We start from the raw sequence: 20,269 nt of genomic DNA, 5'->3' as shown, positions 1-20,269 counted from the left end.
ATGGAGATTACTAGGGGCTGGATCCCGTTCTGAGGAGAAAGTCTCTGCTTTGGAAGGTAACTGAGCCCCACGTTGGGGCCCTCTTAACATCTTCAAATGTTTTTTTTTTCTGAAGCATTTTGTTTTACAATGAAAGAATCCTAACAGATTCTAGAAAGGGTTTTAAATTGCTACCATTGCACTGTGATAAATTACAAATAACCTGCCAGGATACAAACAGCTCCCATTATTTTTATTTAAACATCCCATCTTTTAACCTTAAAATGAGTTAACTTGGCTTTTAAAAAATCTACTTTAAAACCTAGACTTCTACTTTGACTGGCAACAGGATCCCTACATGATGTTCCTGTATAGGTACAAAAGAATCATTTTTCAAGTGAAGCTGGTATATAAGGTATATTAGAGGAGTTTAGTCCTAGACATAAAGAAAAAAAAAATTAAAAAATAAAAGACACATACACCAGTATAATAAAACTGTAAAAGAACAACCCTTTTCTTAGTATTACTGTTAATGTATGTTGCTTGTGTATAATTGCTTTTAAAGACTCACAGAAGGCAGACATGTCTGTGAGGGTGAGGAATTGGGCACTAAGCTAGGAAGTCAAGTAAAAGTAGCCACCAGAAAGGAAACTAGAACCAAATAGGAATTTCTAAAGGAGCTACAACATTTGGGACCAAAAGAAACGTGACAAATCCCTCTCAAACACACACAACTCTCTTCCTTGCTTTCTCTATAATGAGATTACCCTCCCACACCTGTCACTACCACAAAACCAAACATGATACAAAACAAGATGTCATCGCCATATTTGAACATTTTCATGGATTCAACAATCCAGAGAGACTTCTAGTAAAACACACGTTCCCTCCAAAATCCCTACCAAAACAACAATAAAAGAATTTTTAGGGCGTAAACTTATAACTGGAAAGAGTACAGGAAGGAAATAGTAGATGAGAAATCTCAACAAAATTTTGGAAACTGGAGAGGGATCACCAACACAATAGACCCGAGAAACTAAAGCTAGACTGCACACAGGAACAGGGCAGGAAGCTCTGATTAAAAAAAAAAAAAAAAAAGAATTCCCCTTAAAGATGTTCTAGAATTGGAAATACTAGTTATCTCTGGAGGCAGGGATGCCACGCAGTTGAAAATGGTGGGATTGGGGGTGCCTGGGTGGCTCAGTTGTTAAGCATCTACCTTTAGCTCAGGTCATGATCCCAGGGTCCTGGGATTAAACCCCACATAGGGCTCCCTACTCAGTGGGGAGCCTGGTTCTCCCTCTCCCACTCCCCTTGTGTGTGCTCCCTCTCTTGCTATCTTTCTCTCTGTCAAATAAGTAAATAAATAAAATAAAATCTTAAAAGAAAAGAAAAGAAAATGGTGGGATTAGTTGAAAGTCTGTATACAGACCACTTCAACTCAAATGCTGCCCCTGCCCTCCCCCCAGGAACCACCAAACCATACCCAGAGAAGAAATTGCCCCTTCCCATCCAGGCAGAAAACAAGAGGTTTATTGGCCAATAAACCTCTTTTTTGTGTTGGCACAAAAAAGACCCGAACAGGAAGTTATCTGGCACAGGTGGAGCTCAGGTGAAGCATAAAACTGAAAATGAGGTTTAAGTGAAAAATCTACAATCCTAAAGGTGAGGCTTCCCCACCATGGTCTCCCAGAATGTAGGGAAGACTTACAACTATCAAGAAGAGAGGGGTGCCTGGGTGGCTCGGTTGGTTGGGCCTCTGCCTTTGGCTCAGGTCATTGTCTCGGGGTCCTGGGATTGGGGTCCTGGGACCAAGCCCCGCGTCAGGCTCCCTGCTCAGCAAGGAGCCTGTTTCCCTCTCTCTCTGCCTGCCTCTCTGCCTACTTGTGATCTCTCTCTCTCTCTCTCTCTCTCTCTGTCAAATAAATAAATAAATAAATATTTTTTAAAAAGAAGAAGGGATTTGGAGGAGAATTCTTTAATGAATCCAATGAGCCTAAGAGAAACAACTTCCAGCTAATCAAATTTGGGATAACCTTTTGAAAAAACTAACTCAATACCTTAATACCCTACAGTAAAATCTACCTCTAAACAAGTTCCCATGTACACAGAACATGTAGATGGCCTCTTTCATGGATCACCCTTAAATATAAATAGTTAAGAACTACCAATAGTTTAATAAAACTTCATAATATGGAAGAGAAAGAAATAAAAAGTAATATTTTTTAAAAGGAACTTGAAATAAGCAATGAAGAAGTAAAAGAAAACTTACCAAGAAACACCTTGTCTCAACAAAAGTAAGGTACCAGAATTGTAAAAAGCATCTTTGTTTTATGTTCCCTTAGAAAAAACTCTACTTACTAAACTGCGACAGTCCACCAATTATGAAATGGATCCTAACTTCAGATAATTTAAAAATGTGAAAGAAATGTGATCTAGAACTGATGAAAAGGTATATGCAGAAAGATAAGATATTGAATCCAGGAAACCTTGTCAGATACTATTTTTTTAGAAAGAGACTAAGAGAGAGCTCTTGGAAATTAAAAATATTATAGCAGAATTTAAAAAGTCAATGGACACTTTGGAAAATATAGTTGAGGCAATCTCTCAGAATGGAAAAGAAAAAGGCAGAGTTGGAAACAGGAGAAAAAAATTAAAGAATCAACCGAAAAGGGCCAACATCCAATTTTAAAATTTCTGGAAAGAGCAAACAAAATGACCAGCACAAAGATATTAAAGGATCCACACCAAGACACATCATAGTGAAAAAACAGAGAAAACAGAGTACCAGTGAGCCAACTGTCTGCCTCTGGCCTCCAATTCATTTCCCTCCCTGCATCTGCTTTGCTCCGCTCTATATCACAGGAGGATGATTCTTCTAGGCTGCATTTCCCTGTTAGCTGACTTCTGGTTGATTCAGTCAACAGGAAGCACTGGTAGAAGGGTCAGGAAGAAGGGAAAAGCCAGGATTTTCCTCCTCTCTCTCACTTCACCTTAGGTAACATCTCTGGCAGAGGATGCATTTCTTCCATGCATCTAGCTCTTATGACACTAACTCTTTGGTCCTGGTAAAACCATTTCTTTCCTGGTCCTACTAGCTCTAGAAGTGGTAATAGCTTTTGCTATTGCTAATTTCTGGCTTGTCTTACTATTCTATTCGGCATTTCAGCTCTTCTTACACCTTAGAGTTAACTTCTCCTATTAAATTCCTTCCATTCAATTACCTAATTTTTCCTGACTAGACCCTGATTAAACAATCAACAATACAGAGAAAACACTAAAGGCTTCTAAAGAGAGAGAGAAAAGAAAAGTAACATGAAAAAAAAAATCAGAATGGTAATACCAAAAGCAACATGACAATAGGGAAATGACATCAAAATTTGAAGGAAAATTAACCTTCAAGCTAAAATTTTATACCCAGCTAAATAACCAATTATATATAAAGATAAAACAAAATGTTCTCTAATACTCAAAGTCTCAAAAGATTTTCTGATCATATCATCTTCAAAACTAAGGTGAAATTCAACTGAGAAGGAGATTTGATATTCAAGAAAAAGGGGAACTAATACAGGAGAAAACTGAGAAACATTTCCAGGTTGATACTAAAGGAAGCCATTACTCTAAACTGGAGCCAGAAAACAAAAATCATTAACATCATTCAGGGAATAGTGAGAACTACATGGAAGCAAATAACAAAACAAGGAAATTATTAACATCATAGAAAAAGGGCTACACAGAAGAGGAAATGTAATCATAAAACACCATGTGTTTCTGTTATGTGGTTCATTATATATATGGTCATAATAATAGTAGCTCTGAATGTGGGGGGTAGCTTTTCTTCAAATTTTATTTTGTGACTGTACTTTTAACTAAAAATTATGTTATAAAATATTAGGAGGATGGGAGGAAAAGTAAGTACTTGTAGAGAAAATGTGTAAAGGAGTTAAATGTCTTTCCATTTTAGAAAATAATAAGATGATATCAGATTTTATATGTCAAAAACAGCAACATAAATAAGCTATTTGAGGGGCGCCTGGGTGGCTCAGTGGGTTAAGCTGCTGCCTTCGGCTCGGGTCATGATCTCAGAGTCCTGGGATCGAGTCCCGCATCGGGCTCTCTGCTCGGCGGGGAGCCTGCTTCCTCCTCTCTCTCTCTGCCTGCCTCTCTGACTACTTGTAATCTCTCTCTGTCAAATAAATAAATAAAATCTTTTAAAAAAAAAATAAAAATAAGCTATTTGAAAAATATAGAGGGAAACAGCAGAAGAAGCCAATAAATACATTAAAGATTATTGCCTCTAAGGAATGGGAGTCAGGAGTAGAGAAGAACCGGACACTGCTCTTTGTCTATAACTTACAGTACCATAAATTTATTTTTTATTCTGTCTGGTTCTTTTTTTTCATTTACTGTATTCATCTAAAAAGTCATGTATTATTTTGGTTTCAACAACAACAACATCAGGGGAAGAAGGTGAGCTTCACCCAAAGGCAGAGCCAACTGTTTACGAAGCCAGCCAGTGAATGGGCCTCAGAAGTGCCAAACACAATAGGGAGAATGGGGCAAGGCCAAGAGTGGGATTTACATGACTGAGAAGTCAGACAGGCTGCCAGAGGGGAAATGATGTCTCCAGCACTGGCTCAGTCTAAACTGAGAAATAGTAGCAAGGATAAATTTAAGTCTACCTCTTCAAGACATAATGTGAAAACACTAGGAATTGGAAAGACTAAATGGACTCTCTAGTCCAAAATGAAGGAAGGAAGGAATGACCTAGTATCTCTCCCATCTCAGCAATAAAGCTAATTGTTTTAGAATTTAAGATTAGGAAATACTCCAGCATTTAGGTGTTTCTTCATTTGCTTCCAGGGGAGTGAGTTTTCAATGCAGCTGTGCATGCACAACACTGTACCCCATCAATAAGAACGAATAGGGCTTCAGACAATAAGTGGGCAAATGGTAGACAGCCTAGCTATGGTCTAATTCAATGATTCTTCCTTCTTTGTGACACTGACCCCATTAAGAATCAGGTGAGGGATACTGGCCTCTCTCTCCAGAAATATATACATGTTCATTTACACACAAAAGTCTGTACATAATTATAAAGAGTTAATGCACATTAAGTCAAGAGACCATTATCCACTGAAAGAGGTCATGGAAACTTAGATGAATTTGGAAGAAGCTGTCTACTAAAGAACTAAATGAACCCACTCCACTGTGGTTGATTTCATTCCTCTAGGACCGTGGGTATTTTCACATATGCACAACATATGGTCTGCTACAAGATAAATTGTCCATATCTCTGTGAGTACCATCAGTGTATGAGAATGCTTTACACTGAGGTGCATAATGTTTTATATCCATGCTGGCATAGAAATGTCGCTCTTGTGGGCTTCCACAGCTCATGGCCATGGATATATCTGCTTTAGTATTTTTAGGTGATGGGGATCTCAACCCAGATGGGACTACTGCATGGTCACAGACCAAACTCACAGCCAGGCTCTCTGGAGTACTCAATAAACAGCATCTCTTGATCTATAAAATAATAATTTACACTTCAGAAGAAAACATGTTGCTGCAGATGAAGAAGAGAGAGAGTCCTAGCCAGATTTTGTCAAGCGTGTAAAAAAGTCAAGAGAAACTGCTATCTTAAAAGTGTGTGTATTTGGGCAGGCAGGGTGCAGAAAAAGGAAGGAAGCCTGTGTTGCCTTCCAGGCTCACTTGTAGGGCCCAAGATATTTAATCTTCAGGTCATGGGTTCACCCCCATATTGGGCACATTGTTAATAAAAGGATCAGACTGATGTAGTGGAAAAACAAAGTCACTGAAGCAGGAGTCAGGGGATGCAACTAATCTTGGCTTGGACACCACACAGTGCATTCTAAAACCAAATTCCAGGGCTCTAGAATTGGAACCACTCACATGGCAAAGGCCAAACACCCACTAAGATACCCTTGAGTGAGAGCCACTGCCCATATGGGCAATGGAATAAAAGTCACCTAGCTTGCATATTTTAACCATCAGGCTACACTATCTCCAGTAGTGGCTCCTGGGCCCTACTAAAAAATGATACACCAGAATGGAATAGGTCTTTACTAGGTTCATTAGTAAGAGGACAAATGCACTTGTAAAAATATTATTAGAGGCACCAGGGTGGCTCAGTTGGTTAAGCAGCTGACTCTTGATTTTGGCTCAGGTCATGATCTCAGGGTGGTGAGACTGAGACCCACGTCATCAGGTTCTGTACTCAGTATGCTTTGGGATTCTTTCTCTCTCCTTCTGCCCCTCCTCCCACTCCCATAAGCGTGCGCTCGCTCTCTCTCTCTCTCTCTCCTTCACTCTCCAAAATAAATAATAAATCTTTTTAAAATGTATTTCTTATATTACCCATAGGAATGGTGGAAACATCATCATAATACACATGTGGTAATAACTAGACCATTACAGTACATGTAACATATACAGTACCAATGATAGCCCAGTCCTAAGCAGTCTGATTTTCTCCACCAAAGACAAGGGAAACAGGAGTAGACATCTGATCCAGAGATGCTGATGTAGACGCTGCCAAAAGCCCTTGGGATGACGTAGCCAAAGAAGCTGCACCCAGGCAAACATGCATAGGTTCAACCTGATCTTACTCTCTGCAGTATGATCTGGGAAATAGAAAAGCTCACAGTCTTGAAAGGTAGGGAGACCAGAGTTATGCCTGGAGTGCAGACATAGTTAAAATTAGAAAAATCTAGTAATGAAAGTGATTTAAATGTTTTCAGTTATACGATAAATAAGTTCTGGGAATTTAATGTAAAGTATGATGATTATAATTAATACTGTATTGTATATTTAAAAGCTGCAAAGATAATAGGTCATAAAACTTCTCATTACCAGAAAAAAAAATTTATAACTATGCAAGGTAACGGACATTAACTAAACTTACTGTGATAAACATTTTGCCATATATGCATGTATCAAATATTAAACTTATATGATGTTATATGTCAATTAGAGAAAAACCCAGTAATGCAACTTAGTACATTATAACAGAATAAAGAAATAACATCTTCTCTCTGCATACCTGTGATCTCTTTCTCTGTCAAATAAATAAATAAAATCTTAAAAAAAAAATCTTGATTATCTCAGCAGATGTAGAAAAGCCATTCGATGAAATTCAAAGACCCCAACCTACACAGGTGATAAAATTGCATAGAATTTAATATGCATACTCTATGCTACACACACATGCACACACACACGTACACACACACACATAGCAATAAGGTCAGTGCATTGTATCAGTGTCAATATCTGTATTGTGTTGGTACATATAATTTTCCAAAATGCTACCAATGGGGGAAATTAGGCAATATATACAAGTGATCTCTCCATACTATACCTTAAAACTACAATTATCTCAATAAAAAACCAACTTTAAAAAGAGAGCACAGAGGTGCCTAGGTGGCTCAATCATTAACTGTCTGCCTTCAGCTCACATCATAATCCTGGGGTCCTGGGATCAAGTCCCCCATTGGGCTCCCTGCTCAGCAGGAAGCCTGCTTTTCCCTCTCACACTCCCCCTGCTTGTGTTCTCTCTCTCGCTGTCTCTCTCTCTCTCTGTTGAATAAATAAAATCTTAAAAAATAATAAATAAATATAAAAAGAGAGCACAGGAGGTGGAGATGGAGGAAAAAAGAGGGGGATGAAGGAAAAAAAGATTAATTTTATGGGAACAAAATTTCATGAATCCATCAAAATTTGATAAATTAAAAACATAAAATAGTAATTTTATTTTAAAAATCATAGCTACTCCTACTTCCCAGTGTTTCAGTATAGGCTTACCAAAGTTTAAAGTATCAAATTTTTGCATTTTGAGATCACACCTTTCCAAGGCTGCTGCTAACATGTTAAATATAATGAATGCAGTGCTAACATACATGACAGAGCGTCAAGAACATGCTGTAATTTACATTGCTTACAATAAAAACCTGTGTTCAAAGCCTTTCTTTAACTTCAATTTCATTAACTTCAATGCTTGTTATGCTATTTTTGTTTCAGTTATTCTAATAAAAGATGCAATTTTGCCAAAACAAAACCTCACCAGCAAAGAATAGAAAGAAACTTCCATAATCTGATAAGGACTCTCCCCCAAATCCCACACTAAATACTATGCCTAACAGTGATATGAACAGATATGAAATCTGTTGTGCATTCTTCATATTAAAGTTAAGAACAAGGCAAGAATGCCCATTATCACTACTTATATTCAATACTATCCTGGGATCCTTGCCAGTGCCATTAAAAGTTTTAATGTAATTAGTTATACTTAATTTAATTTAATATGCTTAATTTAATAAAGTATATTTTTAATTAAGTGTACATAGGAAAAGAATTGAAAGAAACAAAACTGACACTATTCATAAGTCATGTGATTATTTTTTTAAAACGAGTGGTAAATTTTAGAACTAATAAGAGAGTCCACTGAAGTTGTTCGATTTGAAATCAATGGTAGAGGCTGAAGAGCCCATGATGAATGTCATGAACTGAAGTTCTAGGTAAGTAGATAAAACAATCTGTAGTACAAAGAAGAGAAGCAGAAAGCCCTAGGAAAGAGCTGAGCTCTAGAATGAAGACCACCATGCCTTGCTAGCTGTGTTAAGCATCTCCTGCAGCTTTAGATCAAGGTCTAGCACCTGGGAGTCTTAGCTACAGCAGCTCCCGGGTCTTTGGCACTCATAGCTCCCCCTTCCACAATACTCACCACAATCACCTGCCTACACTAACCCGATGGCACGCAAAAGGGCCCAACTAAACACACATAAGATATGACGGGGCGCCTCGGTGGCTCAGTCAGTTAAGTATCGGACACTCGATTTTGGCTCAGGTCATGATCTCAGGATTGTGAGATCCAGCCCCACGCTGGGTTCTGCACTCAGCAGGGAGTCTGCTTGAGAGTCTCTTCCTCCGTCTTCTTCTGCCCCTCCCCCCTCTAAATATAAATCAGTAAATCTTTAAAAAAATACATAAAATATGAAAAGTAGATACATGTTCAGAATCAAAACAAATTATTATGAGCCTTAATTCCTACTTAAAACTAAAATTTTCATTTATTTATAAAGTCAGTTTTAATGATCCCATCATCAGAGAGAAGCCATATTATAATGTAAAACCACAATTAATCTCTAAACACTAGCACTTGGTTTGGAATATATTATGGATCTTTTGTAGTAGGTACAAAGGTACACACCTCTTTTGCCCAAGAAGTATCATGATGTGGGACAGCCTTTACTGTGATACTTGAACTTCAACAGCCTCAAGTAAAAGCCAAACAAAAATATTCAGTGCCTTTATGTTCTTTCCTATTCCTGAGGCAAAGGATTTGGATGACAACGATACTATCAAAGGTTTCCTCCAACCTGGGCTCTACTGCAGAAGCTCCACTTCCTTCCTTCCTAATTGAGAACCCGCTGTCCAATACGCCAATACGGTAGCCACTAGTCACACATGGCTACCAAGCATTCGAACAGAATTAATATATGTTGCAAGGGTAAAATACACATTGGATTTCAAAGACTTTATCCAATAAAAAGAATATATAATCTCATCCATACTTTCTACATTAAGTGTTGAAAGAACATATTCTATGTGAGTTAAATAAAATGCATTATTCAAATTAATCTCACCTGGTTATTTTAACTTTTTTAAAATGTAGCTACTAGAAATTTTAACTTACATATGTGGCTCACATTTGCAGCTCACATATATTTATCTACTGGACAGTAATGGTTTAGAAAATCAAAAGGTATTTTAAATGATATGCATATAATATATAACACTTAAGACATGAATAAATATGTTTATAAGACCCTTCAGGGGCACCTGAGTGGCTCAGTGGGTTAAGCATCTGCCTTTGGTCTCAGGGTCCTAGGATCAAGCCCACATCGGGCTCTGTGCTCAGTGGGGAGCCTGCTTCCCCCTCTCTCTCTCTGCCTGCCTCTCTGTCTACTTGTGATCTCTCTGTGAAATAAATAAATAAAATCTTTAAAAATAAAAAACCTTCATATGTCTTTTGATAGCAAATTCTTACAAAGCCAGGTGTAATATAAAAACGGGTATAAAAAGAGGTATAAAAGAGGCCTCCTTTATGGAGCTCCAACTTTTTGAAGGGAGTACAGTAAATGTTTCAGGTAGATTCTCTGTAAGTCTCCCAACACGAAGGAGCAGTTTGGACCAGGGAGCCTGTGTAATTTGCCCTAGATCACACAACTAAGAAGAGTTAGCTTCAGGCTCTGAATGTAGGTCTATCTGGGGCCAACGTCTGTACCCTGCAGTACTTCAAATAAAGAAACTAAGAGAGGCCCTTTTTGGAAGGGCCCAGATGAAGCTGGTCATCCACTTTGGGCACAAACAACCCAAAGCGATCTATCTCCATTAAGAAGGCATCTCTTTCCTGCCCTGGACACTGTGGAGTGAACAGTTTCGAAAACCAGCATATCCCCCGAACTGGTCTGAGAGTCCATGGCTCCCCCTGCTCTGAGAATGAATCTACAGGAGTGATGTGGGGATTTGAGGAGTCAGAGGCAGCCCAACAAGGGTGCCAAGTGAGGTGTGGCCCACCATCTTCAGTGCCACCTCTCAGATGGGTTCCTCCACTCAGTCCTGAGGGTATCCAAAGCTCCTGACCCTAGTCCACTCTCGGAAAATGCATCCGTAACAACAGCACCGAAGGAGCAGGAAATTCTGGAAGACCCCAGGGAAATGATACAGTCACAGGAGACAGAGGCAGACTCACCAAAAAGATTGCCAAAAGAAAGAGACTTCTAAAATCCAAAATATCTCCTGCCATCAGGCTTTGGAAAAATTCGGCATGCAAAGCTTTGGCACTCCATCATCCATCTTCCCCCCAACACTCTCCCGGTCAAATAGGCGCCGGAAGTCTACCAACATCTGCTCAGCATTACCACAAGTCCCCACAAAGAGCAATTTTCTTTCCTGCAGCAGTTGGAAAAGTGGGGTGGGGGTGATTGGGGTGGGGGGTGGAGCAGGCCAGAAAAAAACCACACAGGAAGCTCCATGACATTCAGGCACGAACCTAGGAATCTCTGAATGGTCAGAATGGGACACTGTCACCTCTGATTTAATTAGAAGACTGTTTTCAGGATGCAGAAGGCCTAGGCCCGAAATCAAGCACTTACATAATCTTCCTCATTGAGTCCTTGTTTCTCAACAGAACTTTTCACCTCCATGGAAAACTTCTCAAATTCAGGCTTCACTGTCCTCAGTAGAGTGATTGTTTGGAGGGATGAGTATGCTTGCTTTGCTTCAAAGTCATGTTTGTCTCCTCTCTTCCACGAGCCATCTCCTACAGAGAAATAAAAATATTTATAATTCCAAGGCAGTCACCATAAAGGGGCCATTCTCCCCCTTCAACTGCAGTGTGTCACGACGTTGTTACTTTTGGCAGCTGGGCCAGGCGGTATTGTCATAGTTTTGCCCTTGGATATAACCTGACGGTGCCAAGATCCTCAAAGGAGAAGAAGACCTTTTGCACACATGTTCCTTTGAAATGTGAGAGAGCAAGGAAGGCACTCCAGAGTTAACTGCCTTACAATAACCGTGTGACTGCGACTTTCAGCCCCCGAGAACTGCAGCACTGCGGAAGTAAGAAGAAAGCTTTTATTCCTTTCCATTCACTTTTTTTTTTTAAATATCTACCATCAACTGTGGAGGTCAACTGAGTCATTACTATGGTAAAACACACCTGATGTTGTGTGCATGTGGAATGACAGGAACGCCGTGACAGATGTGCACAAATGTGGTAAAGCGGGCGGGAATCGTAGAACTTGGGAGACTGAGATTATTGACTCTTTCTGAACTTTTTCTGGAATCACCTCAGAATAAAACTAACTTTGGTGACCGTGAGGATTTATCTCTCTCTAGTCCTGGCAACATCATATAAAAATTATTTATTGGCCAATATTCATCAGTGTATCAATAGTAATAAAATAAAAATTCCTAATACTTATTGAGCACATATATAATAATAAAAGCTCTATTTATTGGGGCGCCTGGGTGGCTCAGTCATTAAGTGTCTGTCTTCGGCTCAGGTCATGATCTGGGGGTCCTGGGATCGAGCCCCGCATTGGGCTCCCTGCTCAGCAGGGAGTCTGCTTCTCCCTCTCTCTCTGCCTCTCCCCACCGCTCATGTTCTCTCTCACACATGCTCTCTCTCTTTCTCAAATAAACAAATAAAATATTTTTTAAAAAGCTCTATTTATTGAGCACTTTATATGCATAAACTCAATCTTCGCAAGACTCTGCTTCAGGTACGTTATCCTCTTTCACAGATAGGGAAATTGAGGCACTAAGAAACTGGGTCCCCCCCACTGCCCCGGCTTCACAGTGCTCCGTTTCACAAAAGCAAAGGCAAATTAGAATTAGCGCTCTTCTCTTTATGATCTCACTTCTGAGGAAACATGTGGCCTGCAGGACCCCAGAAGGAAACGTGGACTGTTGTTTCTATGAATTATCCTCACGATCCCTACAGATCTCCAGAGTCATGACAAAGAATTCAACCTGCTGGAGTCCAGCATCAGAGTCATTCGTTCACACCAAGCCCCTAGTCCACTATGGACTCCTGGAGCCCCGCGGCTGAGAGTGGGGAGGACAGCTGGGAGCAGGCAGCCAGGGTTCGGCAGCTCTCACTCCCCTCCTACAGATGCAGTTAGAAGAAGAGCTGGTGGCTTTGGAGCTTCAAGCCCCTCCTAAAGCAGACAGACAGTAACTGTCCAAGGACCACATGCAAGGGTCTGTGATGGCCACCTCAGCAGGCATGAGGAATGTCCTGACCAGCCTCCACCACCTTTTGGAAAGGGATTCTGAGATGTCTGTGTTAACAGCTGAAGTTACAACAGGATGACAACTAGCTCACTGTGGCAGGAGGTGGGAGGAGTAGAAAGAAACAATGCAGAGGGTACAGAGAGCCACCAGGAGCTCCCACACTCCCAAGAGGGAAGGTTTCAAGTGAGGAGGAGGCATCAGCCGGCCCAAATGTGTGACTAGGATTTTAATAGAAGGCGAGCAGGACAGAAGGGCGTGCTTGGCAGAGCCCGCAGCACAGGCAAAGGTGCAAATGTGTATGACATCCAGTAGGCAGCTGGGAGCCTTGGTCTAGAGCATGAGATGAGGCAGAGACAAAGAATTTGTTTGTGGAGTTATCTGTATAACGATAATCCTAATAATAGCAAGCATTTATTAATTGCTCCTATGTGCCAGGGAGCTGTTAAAAGATAAATAAGACAGAGCTGAGGAAGGAATTCATTAAGGACTAGATCTGTTCTCAAGGAGCCCAGATTAAATTTCAGGCCACCAAACAAAACTTGACAAAGTCCTCCTCCATATGAAACCTCCCAAACACTAAGGAGGCGACAGCAGCCTAGACTAGAGCGAGACGGAGAGAGGGAGAGCTGCTGTCCCCGCCCCCAGCCAAGACACAAACAACGTGGCCTTTCTTAAGGAGCCAAATCCATTTCCCAGGAAGACCCCCAGTTCTAAGAATGTCCAGAACAGCTTCATCCCAAGGAGGAACCCATTTCTCACAAGCATCAATCAATATTTATTAATTCATTCGTAACTAACTATTGATTCATTCGTAACTGACCTGAGACGTCAACAGTAGTCATGCTCTGTAGGCAGAGGCTCAGAGTTCCTCAGCTCTGGGAAAGAGCACTCTCTAGGCACATAAGAAACAAAATACTAAACCCTACGGGTTCTATGCTGCAGGATTAGAAAACACAAACAGAAGTGGGACCAGTCCCTATCTCACTTCCTGAAATAAGAAAACACTTCTTTCTAAAAGAAGTGAAATCCAATACAATAAAACTATCTACCACAATCCAAAGGGTAATAACTTGGGAGTTTTTGTCTTCTAGGGAAAAAAATAAAATAAAAAAGGCAAACAATCAAGCTTAACAAATCTGATCCAAACTGAATGCTTATCTAGTCACCACCATAATCGATCCTCTGACTTCCTGCTTTTGAGGGTGTTGCTTCTTGTAACATGTCAGTAACGTTGCCCACCTCCGGGCTGTTGAACACAGGAAAAGCAGAGCTGGCCTGGCATGATGCCCCATCAGTAGGGACAAATTTAATTCAGGAGACAACTGGGTGCCTCTGGAGATTTACGAGTGTAACAAAAGAATGACATGATCAGGACCAGGCCTTGGGAGATAGCAGTGGATTAGAACGGGCAGACACAGAGGGTTCACAGCCACCACCGTCCCCGCAAGAGGTTATGAGAGGCGATACGAGGGAAGTCACACACCAAAAAGCTAAGCGGGTTTCTCTGGGTAGTCAGAACCAGGAACGAGCTTTTTTTTCAGAGTTGTTTTTTTTTTTCTTTCCCTTTTTTGTGTTTTTCGGAATCTAGTGAATTTTCGATCATAAACATTTACTGCTTTTGGAATTATAAGCAAATCGCTTCTCAGCCTTTTGGCTAAGATCAAGTGTGGAATTGTAAACAGAGGGAAAGCGCTTGACAACAAGAGCTGAGGACAGGGCAAGAGGAATGTTGGGACTCCACGGGAGGGAGGGAGTGAGGGGCCCCTGGGTGGCCCAGTCATTAAGCAGCTGCCTTCGGCCTCAGGTCATGATCCCTAGACCCTGGGATTGAGCTCCCTGCTCAGCGAGAAGCCTGCTTCTCCCTCTCCCACTGCCCTGCTTGTATTCCCTCTCTCACTGTGTGTGTCTCTCTCTGTCAAATAAATAAAAATATTTTTTTAAAAAAAGAGTGAGGGAGTGAGAAACAACAGAAAGGGAGGCACATCACATCACTGGTGACGCCAGAGAGGGAAGAAAAAGGGGGTGTTGTGAGAGGAAAGAGCAGAGCCTGGAGGAGGAGGGAAATGACGTGGAAACATTCATGATTTCTTTCAGTCGGGGTCAGGGTCAATCCCAAGACGACTAACTATAGAATGCCCAAGTGACACCACCAGGCCGGAGCTGGAAATAGTCGTCTGAAGCCAGAAAGAGGAGTGAGTGCTAGAGAAAGTGCTAGACGTCCTTTCCAGATGGCTTCAGGTTAGACCAGGACCTGAGGGCACTGGATAAGAAAAAGGGAGAAAGGCTGAGCACAGACACTTTGGGGAAGGTGTTTGTAGCAGGCAGGGGGAGGCTCTGGCAAAGCCAGAGAATGCCATGCTACCAACACAAGAAAAACAGGTTCCCAGGGAGAAACTGGTGGGAACAGAATGGAATGCTCCAGAGCGGTGCCGCCTAACTGAGCAGCCACCGGCCACATGTGTGACTCGTCAAGCTTATACTAATCATAGTTAAATAAAATTTAAAGTTTGGATCGTCGGTCACACGTGGCACCTTTCAGGTGCCTGGTAGTCATGTGTGGCGGGTAGCTGCCATACTGGGCAACAGAGAACAGAACACAGCATCACAGAAAGTTCCATCAGACAGCACTGCTTAGAGGCACAGAAGCTCTGTCTGATGTAAGACTAAGGGCTTTAGTGATAAGGATCCCATCGGTGAACTTGACGGTAACACTTTCAGAGGGGCGAGCACTAACGTCATCCTCTCTCAGGGGGGCTGAGCAAGGGGGTAAGAGGAAACAGAAGTCTGCTAGTGAAGAGTAGGGGAGAGGAGGTGACCCTTCACGGCTGTTTCAGGAATGAGGAAAGTGAATTTTCTTTGTTTTGTTTTAAACATCATGGAGTCGCAAGCTTGTATTTAGGGGCACAGAATATTTGTGAAAGAGGATATAACCTGGTCACCCCGAAGCCTTGTACTCAGCAATCCCACGGCCAGAGAACTGCGCTGGCAGGGGGTACCCACCCTGGGATAACTAGCTGAGGCATCACAGAATATGTCCAAGAAATGAATGCCTGGAACCCCTGGGCTGGCTATGTAGAGCTGGGCTCTTCCCTCGCCTCTCCTGACCCTCTCCAAATGTCCCAGTGTTAGAAGCTTGCCATGAGCTGGGCCGGTCCACTTGCTCCCTTCAGTAATCACAGCGCCTCTTACGGGGCGACGCCATTGTGAATGGCAGTGCCAGTAGCATTTCATTCTTCAGTCCTCATAAAAACTCCATGAGAAGGATGTAAATGTAACCGCCACCTTACAGATGAGGAAATGGAGGTTCCAGGAGACTCATGAGCCCCAAGTCACTTAACAAATAAACAGAAGGAGGACTCACATGCAAGCCCGACTCCAAACATTGGTGCCATGCCGGACCTGCTCTATATTCATTTCATCCAAGTTCGAGGTGTTCCAAGCTTTAAAACTAAGCGTGCAACGGGATGGCAAAAGTGTTAAGAACAAAAGTAACGCAGAAAGAAAGCTCAGAAGAAGTGTCTATATGTGGTTTAACCACTGTTACAGTTGAAAGATCGCATGAGAATTCTTTTTCTTTTCACATAGTCCCAAACTAACTTGAATGTGCATATATTACTTCTGTAGTAAAATGTACATCTAATTAGAGTAAATCTAATCTCTCCTAAATTTTTTCTATTTTTTTCCACTTTCAGCAAGTCAAATAATTTATGTGCATTACCTGGCTCTACTATATTTCCATCTTCACCTTAATTAGTGCCCTCTGAGTTACTAGGAACTCAAGAAAGCTCTGCAGTAACCTTACCAGTCCTGGACAGGCTCACCCAAATAACTTGCCACCTAACTTTCATCCGAAGAAGTTAATGCTCATGAGTTAGCATGCCGACGGGTGCTGTTAAAAACTCCACGGGGTGGGGGGGTGGGCACCTGGGTGGCTCAGTGGGTTAAAGCCTCTGCCTTCGGCTCAGGTCATGATCTCAGGATCCTGAGATCAAGCCCTGCATCAGGCTCTCTGCTCAGCAGAGAGCCTGCTTCCTCCTCTTTCTCTGTCTCTGCCTGCCTCTCTGCCTACTTGTGATCTCTGTCTGTCAAGTAAATAAATTAAAATTTAAAAAAAAAAAAACCCTCTACAGGGCAATCTATACATCATCTTCTTTCTAGATGTTGTTTTAAAGATTTATTTATTTAGTTGAGAGAGGGAGAATGCGAGTGAGTAGGAGGGAAGAGCAGAGAGAGAGAGGAAGAGAGAGAGGCTCTCAAGCAGACTCCATGCTGAGCGAAGAGCCCTACATGAGACTCAATCCCAGAACCCTGAAATCAAGATCTGAGCTGAAATCAAGCATGAGACGCTTTGCCAACTGAGCCACCCAGATGTCACTTCTCTCTAGATTTTTTTAAACCTCCCCTTTCAGTCTTGTTTTCCACCACTTGAATTCCCCCATCATATATTCTGAATTCCTGTAACTGTAATTTAGGCAGATCTGGGAATTTGAGTACTTATCAAGACCAAACAATCCAGTAATCAGTAAATACAGACACACTATATTTTTTTTTAATCCAATAACAAGTAAGTATTAATTAAAATAGAGTCTTTTTCTAGACCTGCTGTAGTGTTTGGTGTGAGATAGGGAGATAATGATATTGGGAGATAATGGGAGATAATGATATTGAAGAACTTTCCATGAACATATATCTGATTCTGAGAGCACAATGGAGTGCCTGGGTGGTTCAGTCAGTTAAGCATCTGACTCGTGGTTTCGGCTAAGTCATGATCTCATGGGCCTTGGAATCGAACCTCATGTGGGACTCCATGCTTGGCGGGTCAGCTTGAAGATTCTCTCCCTCTGCCCCTCCCCTAACTCACACACACTTATGCATGTGGGTGCTTCCTCTCTCTTTTTCTCTCAAATAAATAAATCTTAAAAAAAAAAAAAACCCTCAGAGAAGACCCTTTACTAATGATAGACACTAGATCCTTGGTCTAGGTCTCTCTCTTGCCATAAGATTCTGTTTATTGCTTCTACTCAGGAGGAAAGGGGCTTCAGGGTCTGTGGCAAGCATAGACCTTTGCCTCCCTACATCCATTCTTCCTTCTTCCTTAGGTTCCTAACTTGATTTGGGGTAACAGAGAGTGTAGCTGAAAGCACACATTTTCTCGCATCCTTCACAGCTAGGGTTGCAAACAATATATAGTAGAAGTTAATCAGAGGGACCTCCAGAGAGACCTTCAAACAGGACTGAGTCAACTGAGGTAGCCTCTGTTTGCCTTTCATCTTTCCCCCTTCACCTTGCCTGGATTGAAGACAGCCTCCCTGGAGTCCTAGCCACCATCTTGTGATCTTAAGGATGGATGCTGTTCACTGAGATTAAGGGAGCCAAGAAACAGAAGCAGCTTGGGTCTCTGATGACAAGTTGGAACCACCTTCTCTGCCCGGGAGGGCCCACCTGTGGACCTCCTACAGGTGAGAGGACAAACCTTTACATTTGTTTAAATCACTATAGTTGGCAGCCTTGGTTATTTGCATGCAGATGTAATTCCTAATACACCTACATCCATTCTTGGGCTGTATTAGATGAAAGATGGTTAATTTGTTAACAGAATGTATGGCCTAAACTTCTCTATAAAATAATACCAAGAGGGGCACTTGGGTGGCTCAGTGGGTTAAGCGTCTGCCTTTGGTTCAGGTCATGATCTCTGGGTCCTGAGATCAAGCCCCATGTTGGGCTCCCTGCTGACTGGGGTGCCCACTTCTGCCTCTCCCTCTGCCCTTCCTCCCCACTCATGATCTCTTGCTCTCTCAAGCAAATAAATAAAATCTTAAAAAGAAAAAAAAAAGGGGGCGCCTGGGTAGCTTAGTGGGTTAAAGCCTCTGCTTTCGGCTCAGGTCATGATCCCAGGGTCCTGGGATCGAGCCCTCCATCAGGCTCTCTGCTCAGCGGGGAGCCTGCTTCCCCCTCTCTCTCTCTGCCTGCCTCTCTGCCTACTTGTGATCTCTGTCTGTCAAATAAATAAATAAAGTCTTAAAAAAAAAAAAGGAAAGAGAAAAAATAAAGAAAAAAAACTACACCCAGAAAAATGTATAAACTTACCATTTTTAAGAACTATATATAAACATTAAAGTAAACTAAGACTAATAATATAGCTAACATTTATTAAACACTCATTATGTTTCAAGAAGTAGGTATCTCACACACATTACCTCATTTATTACTCAGCTTGATGCCATGAGGTAAGTACTATTATTATCTTTAGAAGAAACTAAGATCCATGGAGGAGGGCAGTGTTACAATTTGCCAAGAGCTCAGCCTCTCCTGCAGACTGATACCAGAGCCCAAAGCCTGACCACCCACACTATAAAAGGTAAAAAAGAAAGGTCTAATCAGAACACCAAGGATACTTGGCAAACTGTATAGAGTACACTGTATCACTCTATGCAATTTAATGTTCAAGAAGCAGAAAAACTGAACTCATGGAACAATACGTTTTAAAAAGTTGTCCCCAAATCACCAAGACTAAGTCATACGGTTATGACTTTTTACACAGTGATACCACGCAATGAGAAGGACATGGTATCACTTTTGTGGTATTCTTGCCAAATAAGTATAAACTCCTTCTAACCATGGGAAAACAACAGATAAATCCAAACTGGGAGACATTCTACAAAATAACAGACTCATCAGAACTGTCAGGTCATGAGTGACAAAGAAAGATTGGGGGAAGAACACAGATTGGTGAATATTAAGAAGATATGACAGCTAAACAAATTGGGTCCTAGAACAGAAAAAGATCATTAGGAGGAAAGGTAGTAAATTTCAAATAAGTCTTGTAGTTTAATTAGTAGTATTGTACCAGTGTTAATATTCTTATTCTGATCGTTGAGGTATGGTTATTTAAATTGTTAACACTAGAGGAATCTGGGTAAAAGATATACATGAACTCTCTATATTATTTTTGCAAGTTTTCTATAAGTCCAAAATTATTTCAAAATAATTTTTTTAAGTTTTTCAAAAATTACCTCTAAAAGGAAGTTAGGTCCAGATACAGAGTTGAATTGTTTCCATCTTTCAAGGAATATTCTTATGGTATATAAACTGTTCTAGAGCACAAAAACAATGGAAAGTGTCCCAATTAATTTTATAAAGCTAATATAAACCTGATATTAAAATCTGGCAATACAACCTCAAGGCAAGAAAACTACTGTCCAATCTCACTCCTGAATACAGACTCAAAAATCCTAACTAACATACTAAAAAATTAAAATCAGCAAGACACCTATAAAAGTCCTCATGAAAAAGTATACTTAATTCCAAGAATACTACAATGGCTCAATCTTGGGAAATTTACTAAAAGAATAGGTCAAATGTACTTGATAACATTCCCCACTCATTTCCAATTTTTAAAACCACACTTAATAAACTGGAAATAAAAGGAGACTTTACCATCTACTTCAGTTCAAGAAGTCAGAAA

General features: G+C 41.1%; 1 protein-coding gene across 2 annotated transcripts in view; it reads right to left on the bottom strand.

Annotated features, from left to right (window-relative positions):
* The window catches only part of NPR3 (natriuretic peptide receptor 3), a 68,320-nt gene that overhangs the window by 35,178 nt on the left and 12,873 nt on the right, over positions 1–20,269 (bottom strand). For both annotated transcript variants that reach the window (XM_059173739.1, XM_059173740.1), the window contains exon 3: positions 11,160–11,326. In XM_059173739.1, the coding sequence (XP_059029722.1) occupies positions 11,160–11,326 (167 nt within the window). The remainder of the gene's footprint in view (positions 1–11,159; positions 11,327–20,269) is intronic.

Source organism: Mustela lutreola, chromosome 5, assembly GCF_030435805.1.
Source record: "Mustela lutreola isolate mMusLut2 chromosome 5, mMusLut2.pri, whole genome shotgun sequence".
In the NCBI taxonomy this organism is placed as follows: Eukaryota; Metazoa; Chordata; class Mammalia; order Carnivora; family Mustelidae; genus Mustela; species Mustela lutreola.
This window is presented reverse-complemented; position numbering and strand designations above follow the sequence as displayed.